The 26,979-nt window shown below is 39.2% G+C and overlaps 2 protein-coding genes across 6 annotated transcripts in view; both read left to right on the top strand.

Annotated features, from left to right (window-relative positions):
- The window catches only part of LOC127351944 (myocyte-specific enhancer factor 2A), a 45,314-nt gene extending 21,911 nt beyond the window's left edge, over positions 1-23,403 (top strand). For all 3 annotated transcript variants that reach the window (XM_051379961.1, XM_051379962.1, XM_051379963.1), the window contains 8 exons: positions 4,276-4,479; positions 13,245-13,379; positions 13,871-14,081; positions 14,427-14,480; positions 17,384-17,544; positions 20,560-20,686; positions 21,058-21,160; positions 22,399-23,403. In XM_051379961.1, coding sequence (XP_051235921.1) covers positions 4,276-4,479; positions 13,245-13,379; positions 13,871-14,081; positions 14,427-14,480; positions 17,384-17,544; positions 20,560-20,686; positions 21,058-21,160; positions 22,399-22,723 — 1,320 coding nt within the window. In that variant the 3' untranslated portion in view covers positions 22,724-23,403. The remainder of the gene's footprint in view (positions 1-4,275; positions 4,480-13,244; positions 13,380-13,870; positions 14,082-14,426; positions 14,481-17,383; positions 17,545-20,559; positions 20,687-21,057; positions 21,161-22,398) is intronic.
- A 2,939-nt stretch (positions 23,404-26,342) lies between these two features.
- LOC127351534 (multiple C2 and transmembrane domain-containing protein 2) overlaps positions 26,343-26,979 on the top strand; it is a 37,920-nt gene continuing 37,283 nt past the window's right edge. For all 3 annotated transcript variants that reach the window (XM_051379149.1, XM_051379148.1, XM_051379147.1), the window contains exon 1: positions 26,343-26,507. The gene's annotated coding sequence lies outside the window, so the exon portion shown is untranslated. The remainder of the gene's footprint in view (positions 26,508-26,979) is intronic.

Here is a 26,979-nt window from a genome sequence, read left to right as displayed (position 1 = left end):
GCACATTTAAAAGAAAAAACAACCTCACATTGTATCAATCATGTCCGTCAGTGGAACAGGTTTGATTTGCTGCGTTTTTTCGCACCCGTCAAAAGAAATAGAGGATGAGGACAGCACACAGACAGAGAGGGGGAACAATAGTTCGAGAGGGAGGACAGCTTTGCCTCTTGTAGCCACGATGCCAAATGTAAGACGTGGGCAGAGAGTGGCAACAGCCTGCTGAGGAACCGCCAGTGGAGGAAGCAAGGGAGGAAATGAGGGAGAAAGAGTAAGACAGAGTAACAGCAGCGTCAAGAAACACCTTGTATGTAATATTTCCTTTTTCTGTTTATACTTTTAAGTCAGAGGACCACATAATCATCCTGGTTGGTTGATGACTCACTCTCGTATTGTGAATTTCTGAACGAATAGAATAATAAAGCGCATCAGATCAGTGTGCAAGGTTTCTACGGATAACAAATATATCGGATGACGGATTAAAAAAACGCACATGGAAAATATGGACTTGGTGTGTAAAGGCCTTACAGGTGCAGAAGTGGCAAAGCAAGGTGTCCAAGGATAGTCAGCTCTCACATCTACGGAGTGATATAACCCATATAAGGAGTGCGTCCCTTATATAAGAATTATGCCTTGTTTGTTCTTTGCACAAAACCTTTTGGGTGAAAGAACCTCCTGTGCACATAAGCTTTTGTAAGCTCCTTCTCCCTGACACTACTATGTTGAATATTTCCCCAGTCTTCTAAATCACAAAATGCATCCATTTAAAAAAAAAAAAAGAAGCCTCCTGCATATCTCTGCTGTGGTAAACAACATCTAGAGGCAGTTGTGGAATTGTTTGGTTGTTATGTTTTGTTTTTATGATGAGTTGATGTGTGGCCCCTGAATGCTGCTTAGATCCCACTCCAACAAATAAGGATTCACTGGATTTATTCCAAGATCCAAATGAGCCACAAGCAGAGGTGGAGATTACATTTTAAAAAGCAGCCCTGTAGAGTCTTCATATAGACAGACCAAATATTATGTGGATGTGCAAGTATTTGCAGGTTAATGAACGCTTTACAAAGGGATCCCTCAAAGAGCGTTCTGTGGATCCCCTATGGTTTCAATCCAAAGAACTCCTGAAGATTCCTAAGTTTTACTTTTGAGAGTGCAGTGGTCACAGCTGGTGGCGAGGGCAGTAATTTGGGGTTAGCTAGCTCCGGACAGCACCCTGTCATTAGCAGGGCGGGTCAGTGTTAGGGACACACAGTGGCCTTCTCTCCTCACCGTCTCCTTGCGCAGCCACACTGCTGCCCACTGGAATCCCTCTCTGTCTGTCTCCTCTATATATATCACCCCCAACAGCACAACAAATACCAGCCTGTCTGGACAGAAGGCGCAGGCTCTGGAAATAGGGATGTGGCTGGAAAATAAATATCTGGGATGATGTTTATATTTGATGTTTGGTTGTCTTGGCCAGAGCATTTTTAGATAGACACTGTTTTAGCTGTCGGGTGTGCATCACTGGAGCCTGCTGTATATTTAGGTTCTTGTACTCTATTTTGGGAAGTTGGCTTGTGTTCTTGTTTTATCTGTCAAGTTTTTTTTAGCAGGTTTTCCTCTTTTTGTAACTGTCATGCTATTTCACACTATATAGAATATATAGTAATGACATTGGTGTAGTAGCAAGAGGCACCAGCGATACATTGGCAGTTAAATAGTCTAAAAGAGGAACAAGGCAGTTCTTTCAAAGAAATGTATTTGCAAGTCATGCTGAAGAAATAATGACTATAATTATAATTTCAAACATCATTTAAGAGGTAGCTGTAAAAAAACTAAACTAAACAAAAAAACCTTAACTGCCCTTGGAATCATAGTGAGAACCGTGGCGTCCTTTAGACCACTATCATCTAATCTAGTTACTATAATGAGATGCAACATTTATTCAGTGACTACTACTGTTCCAGATGTTTCTGGCATTAGTGCAAATGTTCAGCTTGGTTGAACATGAACTTGGTTGGCCATCTGATGAAGTCTCCCTAACTGGAACATGTGATGTTGCAAGAGCCCCAACATCTTGGCTGAGGACACTTTGCTCCTTAGACATTTAAAAAACAAATTAAACTGCACTGGAGACAAAATATGACATTATATCTACCCCATTGAGAAAATGTTAAAATTAAAAAATATATAAATACTTTTATAACCATATAGGACACTAAATCACTTGTTAACAGCACGTCTTTCTCTATCTGGTTTTCTGTGCTATAAAATATAAAAAGCCACAGTGCTTTCATGCATATAATGGTACTCCCTGCAGTTCCCTGGGTAAAAGCCTCCAAGTGAGGCTGGAATATGTGAGGAGCTGTAAGTCACCAGGCTCAATACATTTAACCCAACAACTGACATGCTTTGGCTAACGAAGGTTATGGTTTCCACTCTACATATGTCAGTTAACTCACTTCCAGTGAGGCCCACATTGAAGGTAGCATCATTTCTTGTTCTTCAAGTAGAACAAAGGTTACAGCAGACTGAGGGGATATTTCTGTGACCAGTGAATTTCCAGTGGTGGTGAGTAGGTGCTATAGAAAGTAAAAAGATGGCATAGGGGAAACAAAAGTATGGGTGTGGGTGTTTTTTTAAGTACTGCAACAGATGAATATCTCTATGTGTGAATGGCACACACACTTGCTTCAACCACAACTATAGAAAACTGCCAGTCTGATTAGGAGATTCCTGTTCTTCTAATTTAGAGTCATCATCAGTAAATAGCAACTGCAATGGTTGACACAACTGTGGATAGAGAAAGATGGTTTTCAGGGGCAGTTGTAGTCCATTTAGATTGCATGTTGGTAATATTGGATATACCCTTTATCAACCACCTCTGATACAGTGCCTTTGAGCAAGAACCTAAGGTACTACCTAACCACTCCAGTAAAGTAGCTCAGCAGCAGCAGTAGAGGACTGTGTTTAAGCTGCAGAGTGGTGAATGTGTGGAAATGTGAGAACATGAAGCAGTCAGACATGGACCAGTACACCTGATACTCAGCATTGCTGGAAATCTTGGAGGTGCGACAAGGTGTGAGAGTCAAAGGCAGCTTGTAGGTATGTGATGATATGAGTCAGGATCCCATAAGCCATGATGGAAGGAAGACATACCCAGATGCACACACTGACTCATTGCAGGGAGTTGAATGCACAGCAAAAAAGGGATGAGAGAGTATGATGGATGTGTGACCTGTGGGTTGTGTGTGGGTTTGGTGTGAGCTTTTAGGTACACTCCAAACATTTAGCCTTATGTAAAGGTGCAATTTATGATTTAGGGGAACATGGAGGTTTAAAGAATGATTGTTATCATTTTAGATTACAGATTACACTTGGACTATTTTTGTCATGCATATCCAAGGAGGGTTTGCTGACAGTATAAGGACTTTCAAGGAATATGATTACGTTCAAGGCTGAACCCAACCACCCTCTTTTGGGAATTAAGTGTCAGATCTCGCATGGGAACCTCCCTCCTTCTCCTCTCCTCCATATGTGACATAGACACATTTTGAATCACTTTTGTTATCTCTTACAAGGTTCTGTCAGTGACTCACTGTGTATTTTGGTATCAGTTGATTTTGAGTCAGTACCGCTTTGTTCAGTGGCTCATTATCAGTTGATCTGGGTAAGAGCAACTAAATGCCTGAAATACAACATCAATGTAAATGCAAATATTAAGACTGTTGTTGCACCACACTTCGCACACCATATCCCTCAGATCAAAGGCTGCAGTTGGATGGCTATTTGGATTTTGGATCATGACACCACTCCTTTTCATGCAATTTTATGTCCCTTTAAAAATTTTAAAGTTGTGTTTTCTGCTGAAAGACTCCTGTTTATAGTAAATATTGATTGCATTGGAGAGAACTTTGTATAAACCACTTTGGCTTACACCTCCCCTGCACATATCAAATTAGCACTATTATTATTATATACCTTCTACTGTGACATCTCAATTGTAGAAATAATGTTTTAGGTAATAGAAAATGAAAAGAAAAAAATGGGAAAAATATGCAGATGCTTTTAAAATAATTTGAAAATGTAATCAGTTGTTATTCAGTTTTGCACTGCCAATTGCATCCATGTTGTTCTCCCTGCTTGTAAACTGCTTGTTTGTATGTCCAGAATGCGCTTCTGAACGACTGATTAGTATGATGCTCCTAGATTCACAACTTGTTTTAGCCAAACTCTCCTCGTTGTGATAGGAGCAGAGATTTGAAGAAAACTAAATTGATCCATCTGTCCTTCTAGGTGACTTTCATGAAGAGGAAGTTTGGTTTGATGAAGAAGGCCTATGAGTTGAGCGTTCTTTGTGACTGTGAAATCGCCCTCATCATCTTCAACAGCTCCAACAAGCTGTTTCAGTATGCCAGCACCGACATGGACAAAGTCCTACTGAAATACACCGAGTACAATGAACCCCACGAGAGCAGAACCAACTCTGACATTGTAGAGGTGAGTGGCTGGGCAGTTTAGTTCAAATGGTTCTCTCCATCTTATATCATTGGAGAGCTTTGCACTGACAAAATATGGTACCCAGTACAGTCTTGTTTATGTACAGTCTATGTTTGTAGGGAATGTGAACTTTCTTTTTCCTCTTTACATTTGGTGGGTGGTCTATAGAAACTTATTATGCTGTTGCACATAGTACATAGTGTTGTGAGTGCCACCTAAATTCCAATATGCAAATATGGATCTAACAGTCTATTTTGCATTTGCAAAATTATAGAGAAGAGATGATATTTGATGTGTTTTTTCATTTGATGGTTTGATAGAGGAGTGCATTCATGCATGAGGGGAATTGATATGAAACCCTAGACATGTTTTCCATTTTTTTCCATGGACAGTTAATAGAGACTACATACAGAGAAAAGAAAAAGAAAAGAGGAACTAGTAGACTGAAAGGTAATAAACTAAGATGAATTGGTCAACTTACCCAAAATGAGACAAAAGATTTGGTACAAATGATAAAAAGTGAGAAAAGGTAAATGTGTAGCAACTGAGACTTGATGGTTTGTTCATTTTAATGACTAAACATGCCAGGCTTGTGTGTTGAGTAGGTGAAGCAGTGACTGTATTGGGTAAATAATCAGACTTTCATTGTATCTTGTTTTGTTTACTTAGGAAGTAAAGTGACACAGATTTTGCAGTGCTCACAAAAAATGTACTTAACTAATAATGAAGACTGAGATTTTCATGTCACAAATTGAAGGAAAGGAAATAGAGAAAAATGATTTTGGGTAATGCATCTGTGTTACTGTTTATTACGCATTGAGGTTTTTAGTGATAAGAGAAGATCCAGCTGTTTGCCCGTTTTGTGGGGTCCTGGCTGCAGCGTCATCCGGGTGCTGACGCTGGTGCTGTTGCATCATGGTCCCTGAGCAGCACTGTCCTGTCTCTTCACAGCACGTACTCACTGCTGCTGCCATTAAAAATGAATGGTCATCGTGACTCACGTTCTGGCTGTTTATGTAAGCTTCTAATGTGTGTTTGCCTTGCTGAGAGCCTGAAGTTACTGCTCCCACAAACACACACACACACACACACACATGCATGCTGCAGTGCTGTACCAAATGAAAACTGTCAACTGAAAAAGAAGCTAAACTTCCTAAACTATTTAACTATTTCTTTTCAAAATTCTTAGTCTTTTTTTTAAAAGTTTAAATTAGGATTCAAGTTTTTTTCAGGAGAGTCCAGGCATGTTTTCCAGCTGCTTTCTGTCTTCACTCAGTGACATTTATCTTACCAAAATTACAGACTTAACCTACCCAAGTAAATCTAACATTGTTTCTCAAGGGGAAATAAACTATTATAGAACTGAAAAGGAAAAGAAACCTTGAGCCAATGAAGGCTTTGTATCTGCCGATATAATACATACCACAATACAGGGGTTATGATTCAATATAATGCGATATATTGCGATACTTTATGCAAGGCAATATATTGCGATTCTTAAAAAAAAAAAAAAACTACCATATGAATACAAACATGTTTTACTTTTTTTATGCAACTAGAGCATCTGCATTTGTATTGATCACAGTGCCTATACTGTGGTAGTACAAAGAACACAGCACAATATGCTTAAAATCTGAGTTTATTTGCATTTTAACATCATAGCCCTCAGTTTACATTTACAACACTGCTATCTAAAGCCAATACAGGCTTAAAGATGAACATGAGCATGCATGTGAAACAGTAAATCCTCTTCAAAGACCACAACTGTTGAATGCTGAATGAAATAGCATAATCGTGTCTATTCTCCTGCTGTAAACCACAAACAGACACCTGTGTCGGCTCCGTGAGCCATTAGCCAGGCATGATTTGCCTGCTTTGAACCCTCATTTGTTTGTTTTTTCCCACAGATGTCACACAAACAGACAAGCTAGTTAAAACAAAGCCTGGAAAGCAAGAGGTTGCTCTTTTACATATCGGTCAGTCCATTTGCAACATTAAAACATTAAATTTGACTATGTGTAAAGTATTACACTATGGGCTGCAACAGACTTCCCATGTTGGGAGGGACTGCCAGAAGGCTTCTTTGGGTTCATTGTTGTTTTTTGATGGAAGATGTTGACTGATGATTAAATGTCTGGCACAGACACAAACGGCTCACACATTTCTTTGTCACACACAGGCCGTCTGCACATGAGTATTAGCACTGTATCTCTTTACCTGGTTTGATAGTTTATTTAAGTATCTTTTTAAGTTGAATTGAAATTTGAATTCTCCTTGTGCATGTCATGGCATTCGAGCTATTGCTGTTTTTTAATTTTCTAAAGCAGGATAAATTCTTTTTTGCGCATATTTGTGGAAACAGTTGATGGACCGTTCCCATAGCCTTTGTTGACTGACATCTGAGAGCCAACAATGCTAGCAGATGTGTTGACTTAGCCGCTAAGGTATCATGGTGCACTGGCCATAGAAATATCCTACTGTAGAGTTTGAAAATGTTAATACAAATTTTTCCCTTTTCATCAACCACACAAAGCGTTATCCGCCATTGGGGTGGTTCTGTTTGTCCCACGTGATACAAATGAGAGTAAGAGTTTAACTAGCTTTAGCTGTCTTTCATGGTAATGGCAGATAACCAGACTATTAAAACGTACGGCAACGAGTAGTCCTTTAACCGCAGCACTCCGTAACATTTATTGATACGGATTTCTTAGAAACGCTACATTTTTATTTTATTCCGACTTTAAACTATAAGTCTTTTGATATACACTCTAGAGATATAATTTCATATGAAGGGGAGATGAACCTAAGGAAAACTTTTTTTTTTAAATGATGATGGTCCGCCAACTAAAACAACTACATAGTCCTAGCTGGTCAGCTAATCTCCCTGACAGATTACCTTTGTCATGATAATGAGACAGGTTTGTGTGCAGCAGAGTTGAGTTTCAACAACAACAGAGCAGCCGTCCAAGGTATGTGATGTAGTAATTCCAGCCTGCAGAACCCAGAGATGAATGAGAACCATAACAGAAAGTGAAAACTAAAGTACGCTGACAACTGACAGTGTGGCAGGCAGCAGAGCGGCTGATTCAGTTTAGTTCAGGTCAAGTATGATAGGATGCCTCATAAAAAAACAATCTGTTTCTGAAACTGTGTGGACTAGCCTTTGAAAGTGTGTGAGCTGTGCTTATCTGCCAGAGATGTGTCGAATCACATCTCAAATACTCCCGTGCCTGCCCTATTCTTAGCCTATAGGGCAGTCACCCAACTGGAAAAGAATCACTCCAGGGAAAGGGGGGTGGCTTATTTTATCTTTGATGCAGCCCCAACAGCAACAAGACATCACCCTCACATGTTAAGATGCTTAACGTTGCAGCTTGTACCTCACGGTGGCAATGAGCCACATGCCTTTGGAGATCCTCTAAAGCCGACTTTGACATTTGAGATGATAAGGAGACACACACACTCTCAGATCCTCTAACAGACACTTTAAGATAGTCGTCAGTGCCCAGACATGATGTAGTGGTTTAAACTAGCATCTGTGGAGCCACATATAGCCCGCTGGGTCTTGGACCAAATCCCACTGGACCCTCCTCTCCTGGGTCTACTCTGTGTCCCTCTGTGCCCTCTGTCCACTCTGTACTGCACACTGTCCATTCTCAGTCCAAGAAAACAACTTATTTCAGAACTCAAGTTCAGAACTGTAACTCCCACATATTTAAAGAAACTGCAAAGCTACCGGAGAATGTGTGAAACATTTAAAGAAACTGAAGAGATCACATGTTTGGTAACAGCTGTCCGTGAGGTCAAGAAAAGTTTACACCTGAATCAGAGAATGACTGAAGAGTAACAAACTCCTGATGCTGAGTAAATAAACACTTTCCATCTTTCGTAATTCGGCTCCTTTCTCCTCACATCATTAATAATGATGTCTGAGTCATTATACGTTGAATGTCACAGAGTTGTGTCAACTTACTGTAACAGTTACAATGTACTTTCAGGGGTTACACATACCTTCACATGCAAGTATTTGCAGACTCATTCCAGTGACTTTGAACAAACGTTTATGTGACATCTCAATACAGGTTGTTTATCACAGTACTTCCCTGCCGTAAGCTTGTTGTCATAAAACCATTGACATATTAAACCGATGCGGTGCTTTAAAGTAGCAGGAGCAGGGACCTTGCTCTTTCTGGACCGTTATAAGGAATAAGTAGTGAACAGTACAACTTCTTTTGTATATTGGAACACCAAACTCTTGTGTCTCTCCTGACCTGCCACTGGCGATTGATGGCTGAAAAGAATGCATAGTAAAAAAAAAATATCATTGCTGATGATAGAGCTATGGTTTTTTGAGGAGTTTTGCAGGAATGTTAACATGTGGAAAAGTGTGTGTTTTGGATCATCCTCTTCACACACAATATAGGAGTCCCTTTTCCTCTACCATGTGTGTCCGAATATGTGTCAGGGCAATATTATTTGTAATTTACAGAATTTTAAATCACACATGGATGATTCGTTTGCCACCTGTCATTTTGTATAATAATAACAAATGACAAACTCAGATAATGTACCATCCCATAATTGAGTGTGTGACTTCTTAAGTGGTCACCAGTTGTTAAAATGTAGTTTCAGGCATGTGGTGAAAATAGACTTGTGAGTGTGTGTGTTTAATACTCTTATGAACTAGCAGTGTCTGGGAATGCAGAAGACATGTGGTGGACAGACAGTCAGCTGGCTAGTGTGTTGGTCTGTCAGTCCGTCCTTTCCACGCAATGACGTGTAATGTAATGAGGAGCAGAGATGAGATGATGGATACCAGAGAAGTGATGTCATCATCCAGGCTCGCATGATGTCGGTATGATTTGATTTTTTACAGTGACTCCTCTACCAAAGTCCAGGTGCTGTAAATTAACATCCAACAATTCATCTGTTCTATGTTCTAAACAGATTACCTAAAGTAAGTCTAAACCACCTGAACAATGCCAATTCCTTGCTTGACTTCATTATTATTAACAATGGGAATTTGTGGTGGAAATTCAATTTCATTTTATTTAAATATTTTAAATGTACCATCAGAAAATGTGTATATATATTACATACATACATTACATATATATAATGTGCACTACACTTTTTGGACTTTGACTCCAGTAATACATATTTTTATATTAACAATGGATCACATAACTATGTGTGCAGGCAGCTGTTTCCAGAAAACACTATTTGCCCAGCACCAAATAACAGACAGACACAGGGCTTAAGGTGAGCATTTAACAGCTAAAGAGCCAGATAGCCAGCAGAGTTACTGGAGATCAAAACAGAGCTACGAGAGTGAATATTGGACTAACATTCATCAGGTGGCCAGAAACACGGTTACAAAAAAATACTAATGTTGCATTGCTTTTTCGATGGAATGTCTAAATAGGCAACTGTTTGCTAACAAGTTCATCATATCAACTTAAAAAGTGATAATATGTCAGTGTTGTGTTTATATCTTGTTTTCACTGCCCCCAAGTAGCCAAAAAAATAAGTTCATGCAGGTTTAAATGTTGCTTTTTTTACATTTCCAGATTTGGGTTTTCAAACTGCCAGTCACAAGCTCACTTCTCTAACTCACTCCATTTAATGCTCTTCACTAACTTATCTAAACTTCCCAGTTTACGTATCTTGCTGTGATTTATTAACAGTATGTTAAAAAGCACAATGTACAATATATGTCAGAAAAAGAAGAAAAATTCCCATTGTATTGAGCATGTAATACTCATTGGAGTTATCAAATGGTGGATATGTTAAAGAAACGTTTATCATCCCAGTATGTTACAACAGAAATTAAAATTTTATTAAACTGTAAGCAGGATATTGATGCAAGGGTGTACAAATGTTATGCTAGGAAGTGACAAGATGAAAGTAAAGAGTATAAGCAGCACTGTAGGCTTGCTCATTTTGGTAACAGAGCGAGATTTCTGACTATATTAATATCACAAACTTTAGTTTCACATCCTTTTTCCAATGTGTGAATTTTTAATCTGTAACAAAAACACTATAATTATAATTGTACTTTATGATTGATGAAACATACATACCTCTTATGGGACCCTTACTGACATAATACTTTTGGTAGTCCTTAACATTGCCATCACAAATTAATGCCTAACCCCAGCCTTTACTGTAAGCCTAACCTAAATGTAATTCTTACCTGAGTTGATTTTAAGATCAGGTTGTTCCTTAATCAAAGCAGGATTTTCTTTACCAGGACTGCCTTCCTGCAGCTCTGTGGATATTTGTCTAAGCTGTACTGCTGACAGTAATATGATCCTCTATTGAGAGAAGAATTTGTGCTCATGAATCTCATTTGAAGGCTATAACTCTGTAGTGTTCAGGGATGCATTCGCCAACTTTTTGCCTTTTATTTCTCTGTCTGTACACCCTACAGCACTATAAACACCCAACCAAACCCAAAGTTGTTTCAGGCTTGCCATAAAAAATATCTGCTTACTCCAGACTATTGTGTTTAAAAGGCTGGTGTGAATATAGATGAGTAAGTTTGCGACGTGGAGCAGCATGTCTCGAGTAGAATAATGTATGCTCTTCTGTATAAGCAGATGATATTTAGATAAAGCATGAAGGCGTCGGTTCAGCTACTGTTTATGCAAAACATGAATACATTTCTCAAAGTAGACGCCAATTGTACAGGCCTCAGATCAGTAACTCCCAGATTAATTTCTCATTGCAGACTGTGTAAATAAGCCTTACATTTTATAGATGGATGTTTTCCCACTAGTGTGTAGCCAAAACTGTGTATGAGATGTTTTAACAATGCTTGATAGATGTTAGTTGTTTTGATGGTGTGTAAAAAGCTGAAGCCTCAAGTAGTAGTGAATTGAAGTGACAATATTTATTTACATAGACAAAAGATAGTCAGTTAAAAAGAAAATGAGACCCCACGAATGTAGATAATTCACTCATAACTGGCACAAAATGATGTAACAATAGACAAAAGTCTAGGCAGTACTGTTAGACTTTGTGATATTATATTGATTCTCAAAAGTTTTTTTTTATATAAACCCCAAACCACTAGATAACAGTGTTGTAAACGTGAACTGAAGGCTATAATGTCGGATGTTACTGTGATAAATAAAAATGCAAACTTTGTTTTACTCAGATATTAAGCATATTGTGCTGTGTTCTTTGTACTATGACTAAAGTTAGATTTGTTTGAAATCGCAATATATGTCGTGTTGCTTACAGTCTTGCAATATATTGAATCGTAACCCCTGTATCGTGATATGTATCGTATTGCCAGATTCTTGTCAAAATCTAGTTTTGGATTGTGTTTACATGCATATAGCAAGAGTAAGACGTGATCTGTTACGCAGCCTGTATAGACAGCTGAATTGATCAAATAGAAATGTGTGAGTTCTGTCAGATGAATGACTGAAAAACACAGCTGAAACACATCCCATGTAGACATGCCGTAAGAGTCTACAGTCATGCTGAGACCTTACTTAAATGCTAAAGTGAGGATGCTAACATTGGAATGGCATTAGTCAACATGAAAAGTCAGGGGATCACCAAAGTCATGAGGATATGTCCTTTTGTAGACAATGAATTTGTGTAACCAACTTCACAGCAATCCATCCAATAGTTCAAATATTTCAGTCTGGACTAAAGTAGTGGATCAACCGACTCCGAGCCATGCTGCTAGAGTGACTAAAATTATACAACTACTCTGCTTTATTTTCTAGATTACCAACTCCCTGTTGCATGCTTTTGCTCTATGAATGTTAATGAATTCTCCAGAGAGACATTAAGATAAATAAAAGCCTGATTAACGTGTGAATTAAACCAACAATTGGTACAAGGTCAAAAACAAGACAGTCAGTCAGTGGAAAAGCTGTTAAAACATTCTGCTTGAGAAGTATTTGAGAAAAATGTCTAAACAAAACATAAATAATGTGTAATGACGAAAACAACAACAAAATGTTTTGATGTTTTTGCGAACGCCATAAAGGTATCTTAGCATGCTATATAAATGTGTTTCCTCTTACTGTACTGTGAATACCAGTAAAGAACTCGCCAGGATTTCATGTAGAGACTTGCAGAAGTGTAACTACAGCCTCAGTGTTGTAGGGATGTATCTGGATACTGTGAACCTCTTGAGAATCAGATCTGGTTTCTTGTCATGTCAGAGATTGGTTGTCCTTCCTGCTCTTTAACCATATATTAGATATGGAGCAACCAGAACCATACACATCCTGTGTTCTGCAATACCTCAGCATGTGACATGGACAAATGTTATTATATAGTAATCATGAATTGTTAATATGTTTAAAACTGCTAAATCTCAGCTTGACTCCTTTTACATTTGTGAAGTGCTTGTTTTATTGGGATTTTATCTGTATGTCTGATTTCTTTAACAATCTATTATGAACACTTAAAGCTGTATGTGCTCTGTAAATTGGATTGTATTTTAGACATTGAGAGCTGTACTGACGGACTTTTCCATCAGAAAGAATTCATAAAAATAATAAAATAGATGTAAATGTAAATCATTTTTAACAAACTGGTTTATTGGGATTTATGAAGTTGTCTCTCCTCTCGCCACAATGTGGCTTTGAATGTATGAATGTCAACCAAAGGCCTCTGTAAACTGTGCCAACAATCTGTTGATGTTGCTGCTATGTCTATTTTTTTTTTTTTACCAATGCATATTAATTAGTCTTTCTAAACCTAATGCCTTCCCCATGTGTTTATTTCACCCACAGGCCCTGAACAAGAAGGAGCACAGAGGCTGCGACAGCCCCGATGCTGATGCCTCCTACGTCCTCACCCCCAATACTGAGGAGAAATACAAGAAGATTAATGAAGAGTTTGACAACATGATGAAGAGTCATAAAATTGTAAGTTGCACTGTAGTTTGTTGTCGGTTTTGATCAGCTACATTATTCTTCACATAGATACAAATGCACCAAGTGACACTGAGCACCTCTGCTGAAGCAGTTTAAAGCCTTGTCTGAAGTCTGTGTAGAGACTGTAACCCATTGGCTTTTCCCACCCACATTTCCTCAGCAGGTACTTGAACAAACAAACTTCCTGCCAGTATGTCTACTTTTTTTTTTGGCATCTTCCCCACAGACTCTGAAATCCTATTGGTTTAGATTGGGATACTTCTTCCTTTTCTTTTCACTCTACAGCACAACATTGGGAGCCAAATGTCCCATTTATGTCAGTCAGTCAGTTGGTGACCATATACCTGACCTCTTTGGTGAAGTACCTTGTCAGACAAGCACAAAAACATAGAATGTAATGTAAAAAAAAACCCGAATACAAGTATTGTATTCTGTTATTGATCAAGCTCATGTTTACTTGTCTCTATCTGTCACCTCTGCAGCCCACAGGCCTCCCACAGCAGAACTTCATGCATGTAGCACCAGGCAGCATGTTGTACGGCTCCGGTGCAGGAGGGGGAGGAGGAGCGACCTCCCAAGCTCTAGCTGCAGCCACAGCAGCTCTGGCTGACAGTGGGATCCTCTCCTCGCCTCACACACACCTCCACAGAAACATGAACTCACCACATAGACCTTCCAGCACTGGGAACACAGGTGCGTGTATGTGTGTGTGCTTGATAATCCAGAAGGGAAGGCAGATAACGTGCTAACTAAACTCATTGTGTGCATACTGAGCTGATGACAGTCAGTCATAGGAAACTCTTTGTGCATGTGTATTTAAAGGTTCATCTTTTGTCTAGGTGGAACTTAAAATTACCAGCAACTGTGCCAAAAAAGACACAGCAGGCAAATGACAATTAGTAAATAAAACAAAGACCAGCAAACTAATTCTGACAACCATCAAAACCAGTTACATTGGATACATGTCACAGAACAAAAACTGGTGGGGAAAAAAATCAAATAACAATTAGTGTGTGTTTTGTGTGTGTTTATCTTTAGGTGGCCTGCACAGCAGTTCTGATCTGACTCTGCAAAATGGGTCTGGACCAGTTGGTATGTATCTGTCAAGAGTCAAACGCACTTTACCCCTGAGCAACACCATGACCACAAGTACATAAATATGTAATTCAACTTATTGTGGACCAGGAAACATTTCACATTACACAAGTAAAAGAATCTTTCTACCAGCTGTCCTCATACAAAAGTCTAATATAATAAGACTATAACAAGTATAAATAATGCAAGGAAAATCTGTCCTCTTACAACCAGCATTCTCCTTGATGGGGGCTTACTTGCTATAAACTCCCTCTATTTCTTCCCTTTCTCAGTCTCTCTCTGTCTGTCTGCCGTTAGGTTCACTGTCCAACACATCAGGCTAGTTGCTGTTGGGAAATCTGCTTCTTATAACCCAGTAGCATGCCTGACAGTTAATATTCATCATATTCAATTATTATGTTTCATATTCTACTATTTTATTGTGGTAGTGCTTTGAGCTTTAAGGACATTCAGTTTGTCTGAGATCATCAGAGAAAAAATTATGACAGGACATTTATAAGCCTGTACGTCAACTCCAACTGCAGCAGCATTTACGGCTAATAAAATGTTAATAACAATCTTTTTTATAGAAAATGTGTAAAACTAATGCAGTTGCAGTGCTTAAAGTGACGTTTGAGGAAATGTAGAAATAGGTGGAATTACATAAAAAAGATACAATAACTACAATGTTCATGTCATATGTCATAGAGTGCAACCCATGTGTACAGTGTTGAATTAGTAGCACAGAGTCCAGGTTGCACTTCCTTTTATTCAACACATACTTTGTATATTACACCAGTGTTCACCAATCTCCACCTGCTCAGAGTGACAGAGAAAATGTCTCACACAACAGACACTTTTGTGACATAATATATTGTGAACTTTAGTACAATAAAGTGGAATTCACAGTCAGCCACACCTACTGTATATATCTCCTTCCAAACAAATGCAAGGAGGAAAGAGTCATGCTTTGCTCATTATTATGTTTAAGGTTTCTGAAATAAGTTCTTGAAAAAGTTCTGTAACTCTTGTGTTCAGCATGTTTCTCGTTTTTTTAGTGCTGTCAGATAAAACGCGTTATGAATGGCGTTAACGCAAACCCATTTTAATGGCGTAAATTTTTTTATTGCGAGATTAAAGCCGCACACACTTGTTTAAGAGTAGTAGATGTTACATTTTGAGTGGACGGCGAGTGCGAGACGCCGAAATGGATGCCAATAATATTCTGAATGGAAAGTTTACTTTTAAAAAGTTGCCAAATGGTTCCATTGAGAAGACCAAAGTGATCTGTGTGTTTTGTCGTTGTGAACTGAGCTATCAAGGCAGCATGTCCAGTCTGAAATACCACTTGATGGCCAAACACACAGCTGATGCGAATTCTCCGCCCCCTCGTCAAAGCCAGGCGACAATGGATGATTTTTCAATAAAAACAACATTTGCACAAAGCAAGCCGATCCACTTTTCCATGTTGATAAGAGCATTAAAATGAGAAAAAATAATGGGACAAAAAGAAATCAAGCAACATTTAGAATAGATAAAAATGTGCGATTAATTGCGATTAATTGCAAGTTAACTATGACATTAATGCAATTATCGTTTGACAGCGCTACATTTTTTATTACTTGCAGTGATGCAGACCTACCTGATCTTACAAAACAGCAGATTAAATGTTTCCCTGTCTATCTTGAGCTGTCCTGTCCATTAAAGGCAAAAACAAGTGAAGGCGTGTGACCAAAACAACAATAGTTGTTTGTTGTTTAGCATCTCAAACATCTAGAGCAGTGCTACCCAACCTTTTTTTAAAACCAAAGGAATGGCTTCTCATCCCTCGTCACCGCCTAGTTGCATATATCTTCTGTTTGTGACAAGTCCAAAAAAGAGTGATTATTCTCTAAGATTATCAAATAATTCACGAGGAAAAAGGGAAAAATGAGAGGGACAACACAATTTTATGTTCTTATATGTTTTCTGCTTCCTGTCCCATGACCCCTCACATTTATTATGTGACCCCTTGTGGAGGCCACAATCCCCAAGTCAGAAACCACTGTTTTAGACGGTCAGTCCAGTAAATGTATCATGTTTCAACCAAAGACTTGAATATAGCTACTATAGGAAGTTCTGTGAGTGACCACTTTACATTGGACCATTTGAATATAGCTACTATAGGAAGTTCTGTGAGTGACCACTTTACATTGGACCATTTGAATGGTTTTAGCTTAAATGATAGTCAAGTCATCTGTTATTACAAGTAATTCTTTACTGGTTTATGTTCAGCTGTACTTGTCTTTGCTGTTGGGTCCTCGCTACAAACTGTCCTCCTTGCAGACTATCCTTCCTGTCATCTTTGTGGTCTCCCTCTCAGAACAGCATGTCTCCTATGAACACCGCCATTATGCAATGTCATGAGCAAGAAAATATCAATTATTCATTATTATCTCCTGTATAATATATATCCGTACTTTCTCCATTCTAACCTCATAACCTCCCCTCTGTTTTTCTAAATCTTAAAATATTTTTACATCCAGGTGCATTGTGCTTTTCACTAAAAGAGACAACTATGAGGGGCTCTGAAAATGTCCCTGGCAAAATGTTTATTTGAATTACACATACAGGGCTGCTGGTCTGTGTAGAAAAGCTCATATTCTCCATAAAGTCAACACTTAAGGGAAAGTTGGGAATGCCTCACCATCACTTCTTAAATGTCCATGTGTGTCTGCATTTCTAAAATATATTTTTTTATTTTGGCCTTTTATTGAAAGTGATGGGCGAAGATAGACAGGAAAGGGGGGCAGAGAGTGGGGATGACACGCAGCAAAGGGCTGAAGGTCGGATTCGAACCCAGGCAGCAACTCGGTACATGGGTTGCCAGCTCTACCGACTGAGCTAACCAGGCACCATGTGTTTGCTTTTCTGTTTTTTAGTGAACGGTTTTGTGGGCTCACCTGGTGGAAGCAGCTTGGGGAAGATTATACCACCCAAATCTCCTCCTCTTCCACCTCCTGGGAACAGCCTGGTCCCTACCAGCCGCAAGACAGACCTCCGGGTGGTCATCCCTCAGTCCAAAGGAATGATGCAAACACTGGTAAGTGTGTGTGTGTGTGTGTGTGTGTGTGTGTGTGTGTGTGTGTGTGTGTGTGTGTGTGTGTGTGTGTGTGTGTGTGTGTGTGTGTGTGTGTGTGTGTGTGTGTGTGTGTGTGTGTGTGTGTGTGTGTGAAAACAAGCTGACAGATTATTTAAAAAATAATTTACTTCAAGGAATGAGTATGTGGTGCCATTAATGATCCGTAGTGTCTTTCAGTGGAGTCACCTGTGTTTTTTCATTGTGAACCAACGGTTTTGCTTACATTATTTATTTCATACTGTGCCTTATTTTGGCTGCATTCTAAACATCAGCTTACAGTCTTATTTTATTGGTGTGTTGCTGCCCTTTATAGTACTTACCACCACTAACAAACAATATATATGTCATATGTCTGTGGGTTATAAGACAAGACCAAGATAATTCAGGGACCTGCTCATCAAAACATCAAAGCTCTAGCTGTCAAAGAAGTCTAGACTAGGACTAAACTCCTCCACTGGTAGGATGTCATGTGTGTTATGTTTTATCTGTATCCCTCTGTATCTTGCACCAGCATTTGCAGAAAGACCACAAGAATCAGTAAAGTGTGTGCACTTTACCTTCACACACAGGGTGACACCACTGCTTGTTCATACCGAAAGACACCCGCACACCCCCGCACACCCCCACACACCCCCGCCCCCACCCTCCCTTGTTGCCAGATTGAATTACTCTATCCTTAAGGACCTTATAAGGTAAAAGGATGGGTTTAAAGTTAAAGTTTTTTAATTTACCACAAAATTAGTTTTGGAAGACAACAGGCCTACAAATATTCAGGCTACAACTCATCCACTTTGTTAAAAAGGAAGTGCAGATTCTCTGTGAAAACTTGAGTCAGATTCAGAAATAATAACACTAGAACTCAAATTTTTAAATAATACACTGTTACATTATACTCGCATCTCAAATTGTGGAACAAGTAAGGCCTCAGAAAATGCAGAGTACAAAAACTTATGGTGATTAGATTCATGAAATCTAACAGACTCCGTAGTCCCTGCTCTGTAGAGTGCAGTAGGAGTCTTCAGAGCTTCTTGAGTCCGTGGGTTATTGAAGTTATTGATTTGCTCTTTACTCCTGTACTGCTGCCCTTCCCTCCCACAATATGCTCAAACATGATGTAACGATTAGCAAACAATGGAAAGTGAGACTTGTTTTTCTTTTTTATGTTGACCAGGCGGCTCCATTATTCCGCTGGCTGTGGGATCCATCAGAAAAAGCATAGCATTTCTTACTTCTCCTTTTTATAAACATAAATGTGAAAGTCCCACCTTTCAGGAGATACAGGAGTTACAGTGTAAAACGTTAAGAAAACGTACGATTATTTTGATCATTTACAGACAATGAGTTAGAAATGGATCACAAATTGAAAGCACTTTAGACTGATTAGACTTATCTCGGGGCAGTCATTACAATTAATAAAATACTGTATGACTAAATTTCAGGTGGCCAAAATATAAATGATCCCACATGTGGCAGGCAACACTGCCTCTGCAGAAATTAGTCAAAATTTGATTTGTTAATCATCATAATTTCTCATCATTTAGTTCTTCCTGAGTTGATCACTGGATGAATATGTCAGTTAGCATTGTCTTTTTCAGTGGTCTTAGAGTGTTAAATATCAGCTTTTATGGGTTTACACTGACGTGCAGTTGAAACATGCCAGTGTTTAAACAGAAGAGGATGGTAGCTGCTCAGGTGACGACATGTAGTATTTGTTGACTGCAATAAAAGATGTTGAGTTGTGGTCAGACAGCAACTCCTCTGTTTGATCATTCTGAAACTGCCTTTCACTTCCTCCTCTGTGTATGTGTATGCATGTTAGAGTGCACAGTGTGCGTTGTGCACTGTGTGTGACTTGCACAAACAGGCATGAACAACCCTTTAAAATGTGCTCATTGAATGTCTTTAAAGCAGTATCCATAAAGAACTGAGCGGGTCTGCCTTTTTTCCCAGGCTGCATTCGATAACCATCATCGCTACCATGTTAGCTCCAACTGGAAGTCTATAGTTACACCATTTGTCATGCATAGTGACAGGGATAACACAGATCACACAGGGAAAGAGGAAGGAAACATAATGCAATGCTCCCTTACACTGGCTGAGCTTTGATGACATGTTAGTTGCAGGCATATATCAGTTGGTTAACCTACCGTGTGTGTGTGTGTGTGTGTGTGTGTTCAGTAGTGAATTACCTCACTCAGGGTGATGTCATTGCTGACATTATCAGGCTGGAATGCCAACACCCAGAGAGGAACAACACAAAACGTCTAATTACCGTTAGAAATGTGTCAAGTTTAAGAGCCACCAGTTTTGATTACAAGCAGCTTTACCAGCCAGGCATAAAGTATGCCAAACCAACTTGGTTTTCTAGCCTAATTTGAGTCAGTGTCTGATTAATAATGAATTGCCCGCTAGTATTTAGTGGTTTGTTGATTAATACAAAAACACTCAATCAATTAAATTAGCACTGATGTTGTAGCTGTGGGCCTGATTATGATTCCTTAACAAGACTGCTACCAGTTGAGATGTGGCAAAATAGCTCAAAATTGAACCAAGTAATTTAGAGGATAAGAAATATTTTCATTCCAAGAGCTGTTTTACAAACTAGGGCGTCTGTTTTCAAATATTAAGTAATGACTATAAGGTCTTTATCTTAAAAATGGATTTACAGAGAGCGTTCTGGGGAACTTAGAAAATTAGTAAGTAGATGTGGCATGTTAATACAAAGTGGACATACCAAAAAGTCATTCTGTATTTAATTTTTTTCCCCTTATTTTTCACTCACTGAAGAAAGACACCTTCAGAAAATGAATTTATACTGACATCATGTGGTTGAAATGGGTTATCACAAGCAATGCTCAGCTGCATGTAATCTACTGTTCGGTATATTTGCAAGCTAAGCACAGAAAAGCAACAAGAGCAGCAAGAGAGAAGATAAATAAACTTAGTGACTTTGTATCTGTTTTTATTTATTTTCAGAGTAACCAGAGGCTGAGCAGCAGTCAGTCCAGCCAGCCTCTGTCCACCCCAGTGGTCTCCATCACCACACCCAGTCTGTCTCACCAGAGTCTGGTCTACTCCGGCATCAGCTCGGCCTACAACAATGGTACCTGATTATTATTAGTATTTGTACAGTATTATTGTTGTTAGTGGAGCCCCTGAAAACCCAATGAGGCCACAACACAGCTAAAAAGACACTGAAATGTTGCCATTTGTCTTCATTTAATTTTTGTGTCATTAAATGGTAGAAGTGGTAGAAGAGCCTATGTGCATCAAGTGACACGAAAACTCTCCAACGAACATTGGCGAAAGTGAAACTGTTTCAGGTGGTTAAGCTACTCATTGTGGGAATGTGAGCAAAGTTTCACTTTAGCCTTTTACTCTGATACTAAAATTGTATCAAGGAACAACAATACAGACTTGAGTCTAATGCTTTTTGTGTGCAAGGATGTTACATGTTGTCTCTCTCTTTGTCAGATTACTCCCTGAACAGTGCAGAGCTGTCAGGTTTCAGCTCCCCTGCAGGCCCCTCTTTGGGCTCCATGGCGGCATGGCAGCAACACCAGCTGGGCTCACTGGGGTAAGTACCTGACAGTTAACCTTTCTCTCTTCATGACTGATAGCAGGATTTACTGTTTCACAGTTTGTTAACAAAGTTGGTAGTTGACATATCCATTCACGCTGTTTGAAAAATCCCCTGTCATACACAGTGTACAGAACAGGTAATGCAGCATCAAAAGCCAGAGGCAGTTTTTCACAATCTGTCAAAGGTCCAGTGTGTATCATTTAGGAGGATCTATTGGTAGCAATTGAATATAATATTCATAGGTGTGTTTTCATTAGTGTATAATCACTGAATATAAGAATTGTTGTGTTTTTGTTAACTTAGAATGGGCCCAGAAGGGGACATACCAAACTCTGGCTCTAGATGGTGCCTTTTGTATTTTTCACGAGTTTTGCGACCACTGTGTTTTTGATTACATGCTTGGAACGGGAGGGTGAGGCGAGTTGGTTGCAATCTGCAAGTTCATTGCTAGATAATACTCAATCCTACACATTGGTCATTTAAGAGTATACTTTTTGATGTGAATTGGTATTGAAGCACGAGGCTAATGTCTTAAGACTTAAGCCTGACATAGGAGAGGGTGTGACTACTATTGTATTGAGCAAGGGTGCATTTTAATTATGTGCTCACCTTTTCATTGGTAAGAAGAGGCATTATCTCTCCTTTCACAAGCTACATAGCGCCACTTTCAAGTCCTGAATTCTGAATGTCTAAAGTAAATGCACTAAATGCAAAACAATGCCTCCTGTGAGTGTTTTAATATTACAAATTATATTATTAGATGATATTTGGTAATGCATTAATGTGTAAGTAACAATTTCTTGTCAAGTGGAACTAATTTTAACTCATTTTTGCACTCTTGGTTTGTTAAATCTATTCAAATACATCATATATTGCTTTTTGGTCATTTTATGTTTTATATGTAAAATCTTAATTTTACTCTCAACATGAGTTGTCAAATAAACAATGTGGGAAAAAAGTACTAGTAGTAGTATATTTGATCCTTAATTATAGTGTAAGCATAAAGTAGCATAAAATGAAAATGCTCAAGTTAAGTATCTCAAATTACTACTTAAGTACAGTACTACATAGATATTTGCTGTCATTGTACTCAGAACAATAGAAAACAGTTTAGCAGCTCCTTCGCAGTTGTCCTTTCTGTCTACAGACTTGTTAGTTTCACCACTAGGTGGCACCTTCACTCCACAGTCTCGGCCTCAAAACCTCCTCCTCCTCTGTCCCTCTGTCTGTAGGTCGGGGACGTCCAGTCTCTCCATCAGCACCAATCACAATATCAACATCAAAGCCGAGCCTATCTCCCCGCCCCGCGACCACCTCAGCCAATCAGGCTACATGACTCAGGCTCATCCCCCTCCTCATCATCACTCCTCCACCTCTTCATCCAACAGAGCAGAGATGGGGAGGTCTCCTGCAGACAGCATCAGCTCCTCCTGCAGCTCCCACGAGGGTGGCAGTGACCGGGAGGAGCAGCAGCGCCAGGACTTCCACTCGCTCCCTGCGAGTCGGACAGAGAGTCCGTCAGTCAAGCGAATGCGAATGGACAGCTGGGTGACATAAACCCTTTAGTCACGTGACGACACGACACCAGGGCAAACACAGGAAGGACACTGTTATGAAAATGAAATGTGGATTTTATTGATGTGTTATTTTTTATTAAGCTATTTCTGTTTGTTTGTTTGTTGTTTTCTCAGATTTTTCAGAAGGGTTTTGCAAAATTAGTCTGAAAAAAATCCAGATCTGTCAGAATCATTTCATTAACTTTCAGAAAATCTTCAGTGGTAAAACACAACAGGCCGTCCTTTTTAAAATATAAATCTTTTAAGCATCACAGACTGATAATGTGGGTCCAATTGCAGTACAATCTATCCCTCTCTTATTCAGTGGGATGCAGTGCAGTTCACAGGAGAAGAGAAAATGTCTCCCTCTGGGTGTCACCCAATTCATTTCCGATATTCTCAGGGTTCGAAACATTGAATGAGTCAAACATGAAAGCAATACTTCCCCCGCATCACCCCTGTTACTGCTCTTTATAAAGACACTTATTTATATCAGCCATAGCAGTATGCTGTTTTTATGTTGTTTGTGTGTGTTTTTATATTTTGCACAGAATAAGACAATATTTCATTCAGATTTGAAACTGAAAGCCATGGACACTTGTTCTGTATGTACTACCGAAATGTGTCGTTTTGTTTTGTATATACCATCTTTAATATATATCACTTTTTGGTGTAACTATATATTGTTAATCTGTCTGTTGTATCCACCTAGGTGAAATAAGACACCTCCGCCAGACTTTCCAAAAGTAGTACAAATAGTTTTGTGGATGATCGCCACAGTTGCCAAGCATTCTCCTTCCCTTTCTCATCAAGCGTCTGTTAGATTAATCTTGAAACCAGGTCTCCAACAATATACTGAAAGGTAGGGATGTAAGATACACTCAACTCCCAATCCACACAGTTCACAATACTGGGTTCACAATATGATTTTCTAGTGATTTTTTTCAACTAGATGAGATTGAAGAGCAATTGTGACCAAAAAAGATTTCTTTATTTCTACAAGAATCATTTGCTGTTTCTGAGGTAGGGTATAAACTGTGCAAACAATGCATTCTTTTTTTTTTTTTTTGATAATGTGAAGTGATGTCTTTGCGCCTTGATGCAGCTACTGGCACAAGTGAAGTAGGACAAAGAACAAAAGTCATAAGTAGATAGCGCCCTCTGCTGTTTCAAAAAAATTCATTTTTCATCTCACCAGTTTGCATCTTCACATATTCGTATCTCGATTTAACTGCCTCCCGAAATATATTGTTACATTATTACTGAAAGGTACAAGCACTCTGGGAAATGTTTGAATGAATTTTAGTAAACAAAACAAATTCAGCTCTTCAGAAGACAAACATGCTAATGGAAAAGATAAAACTGTCTGATTCTGCCTGATAGCCAACAGGGCTAAATCTAGCCATACTAATAAGGTGAGATGAGATTAAATCTGCTTTATTAATTGCAGAGGGAAACTCGTGTCACATTTACCACAGAGAAACACTCACCTAACACCTAACAAAAGTACCTCTGTCTTGTCTGTGGTTGTGCATTTGCACATGAGGTAACTTCCTCAAGTGTGTGTTTTAAGCCACAATGGGGGAATTCAATTTAAAGTGATGAAATTTCAACAGAAATCCATACTCAATGAATATTTACAGGATTATAATGTATTTATTATTTCGTGAGTTCAGTGCATTGTTTTAAGTAAGTCTTAAGCAACCACAGATTAAGGTAGTTAACTGAAACATATAAATGCACACAACAGTGTTTTTGTCATACAGTAGCAAAGTGTGTCAGGTTCAGTTTTCAAGAGTGCGGAGGGATAGGTTGGAGATGTGAATGGGAATTTACTGAACGAGGGTGTGATGGAACAGTAAAATTATCAATGCTGAGAAGAGTGAACGTGTGGGTACAACCTGTGCTGAGGAGTGCAAAAGCTGCAAGACTAACCACAGTGGCTCTGCTGAATGATAATGTGGCTGGGAAGCATATCAGTCAAAGAGCTGAGAGAAAGTTTTGCAACCTTTTTAGAGAAGAAGGAAAACATTGATTGTGTTCATAAACAATTACAGTACAGTGTGTGTCCGATGCAGAGGTAACCATAAAAAGAAAATGCGGTGACTGTGGTGGAAGTCATGGTGCTTGGTTGATGGGAAAATAGAAAACAAAATCTTTGTTGACCGACTATTTAAAACACAGTGAAAGCTTGATAACATCAGTATTTACTAATTTGGATCTTTATGATCATTAGACTACAATAGCCTGCTGGAAACAGACAGGAACTATGTAGTTCACAGATGAACTGCCTAAGTCATAAAGCAGACCTGGCTAAAACCATGTGCATTATGTGGTAGAGAACTGGAACAGTAAATGACTACAACCCGTCAGGAGGTAAGATATGAATGAAGAGGAGAAAGGCGAGGATTCAGAACAGATGGCTGTTTGGTGTGTGAGGTGCAACGTGTAACACCTCTGGTTGGTGACATAAGTGCTGACATTAACTGCCATGCAACTTCTGATCTACTGTGTGAGAAGATAGTAGAGGTTAATGTGAGCCAAGGATAAAAAGAAAGAAGCACCAGTGATAAAAAGTCCTTTATTATTTTATACCATCTTGTGTCAGTTATAAACTTGAAGTTTTGGTCACTGATTAAAACATAAACTTGAATGGTAAAATATTTAATGTCAGGATTATTTTGTTGTTTAACCACATTAGTCCTATTGAGTCAAATAAACAGCTCTTGAATGGTAGACGGCCGTTACTGATTACAGTAATCGTTTTACAAGTGTGCATGCTTGTAGAAAGGAGAGGAGTGACAGAATCATACTGGTTCCGATGAAGAGAAAAGTACAGAGGCTGAGGCCTCACTCACCCAGTGCACTGAGCTGGAGGGTGGACGGATTAAATACCAAGGTTAAGGATGAGAGCAAACAGCTGTTTGAGAAAGGGATTAGGTTTATGTGAGACACAAATGACTGCTGTAGACAAGTATAGTAGATAGAAAAATAAGCATTTCTTTCATTTCTGGTGGACATTGATAGCACTTATTGACTTCAGCTTGATTCATCTGAAATAACTGATTCAGTAAGCAATTCTGTGGAACAGTCTAGTTATTCCACTTAATTTAAAGTTAGGTCAGATATTTATCTTTTATTTTATCCTTTTTTTTTTTGCTAAAAGTGATTAAAATGTCTCAAAACATAGCTTGCACAGATGTTTGACAACTTAAAGGAGAACCCTGAATGAATGAGTGGAGAAACATGACATGCGTCATTGAATGGTTTGATGAGAATGACAATGATGTGAATCAGTTGAACAGCTATGGGACAATGGAGAGAGTTTCAGAGACATACCACCGATGTAACGCACCCCAGTCAAGTTAGAGCAGCCTACCGGAAAATATAAATAAATTAAGTGTCAACTAGACATAAAAAAGCATATTTAATTTAGCCTATACATTATACTCATAGATGTCTAAATGCATTTTGAAGCTGTTCTGCTTTCAATTTGCCTATTTATTATCTCTGTATATATTTTTAGACTTTTTTTGGTCTTTTGGTGCGCGCGCTCGCCGGCAGTGATTTTATTTTGAAAGTCCTGCTCTGAAAGCGGCTCTATGGTGTCTGCCTTGATGCCTGATGCTCAAACAGAGAGGAGGAGGAAGTCTCCCCGCACCGCACCGCACCGCACCGTAGGGTCGATGTTCCGGGCCGTCGCTGTCGGTTTATCTCACCGCTATGTTCAGCAGCCATGAGGTGAATGAGAAACAGTCGTCGGAGGTTCTTAGCAACGGGAAAAGGTAAAAGTTCACTCTTTCTTTCCTTCTCCAGGGGAGGAACTGAACGTTAGGTAGTTGAGTTACCTGTCGGGGTCATTGAGGTGGGGCTGGTCAGGTGAGCCCCCTTCCTGTCCGGATACATGCCCTCTCTCGGACAGAAGCACTCGTGTCGACTCTTTAATGTGTAACTTCGTGGGAATCTTTCTTTTTAGGCTGCCTACATCTGGATGGAAGGAGGCTGCAGGGCCAACTCCGGTCAAACACCTGGCAACACTTTTCTAGTTATCCACGTATTTACATGTTTTAGGCAGCGCGATTTAAAAAAAGTTTCCACGACAACGAGAGTCGGTCGTCAGTGCGGCGTGGGTATCAAACAGACAACACTTGTTTCGAGAAAATGCTGTCGAGTCTTAAATCACCCACCAGTCCTCCAGCAACACACAGCTGGACACAGCGACAAGTTATCACTGTGAAGTTTCGTGTCACTTTTCCA

Source organism: Dicentrarchus labrax, unplaced genomic scaffold (genome assembly GCF_905237075.1).
Source record: "Dicentrarchus labrax unplaced genomic scaffold, dlabrax2021, whole genome shotgun sequence".
Lineage (NCBI taxonomy): Eukaryota > Metazoa > Chordata > Actinopteri > Moronidae > Dicentrarchus > Dicentrarchus labrax.
The sequence above is the reverse complement of the archived record's forward strand: the minus strand, read 5'-3'. Positions and strand labels throughout refer to the sequence as shown.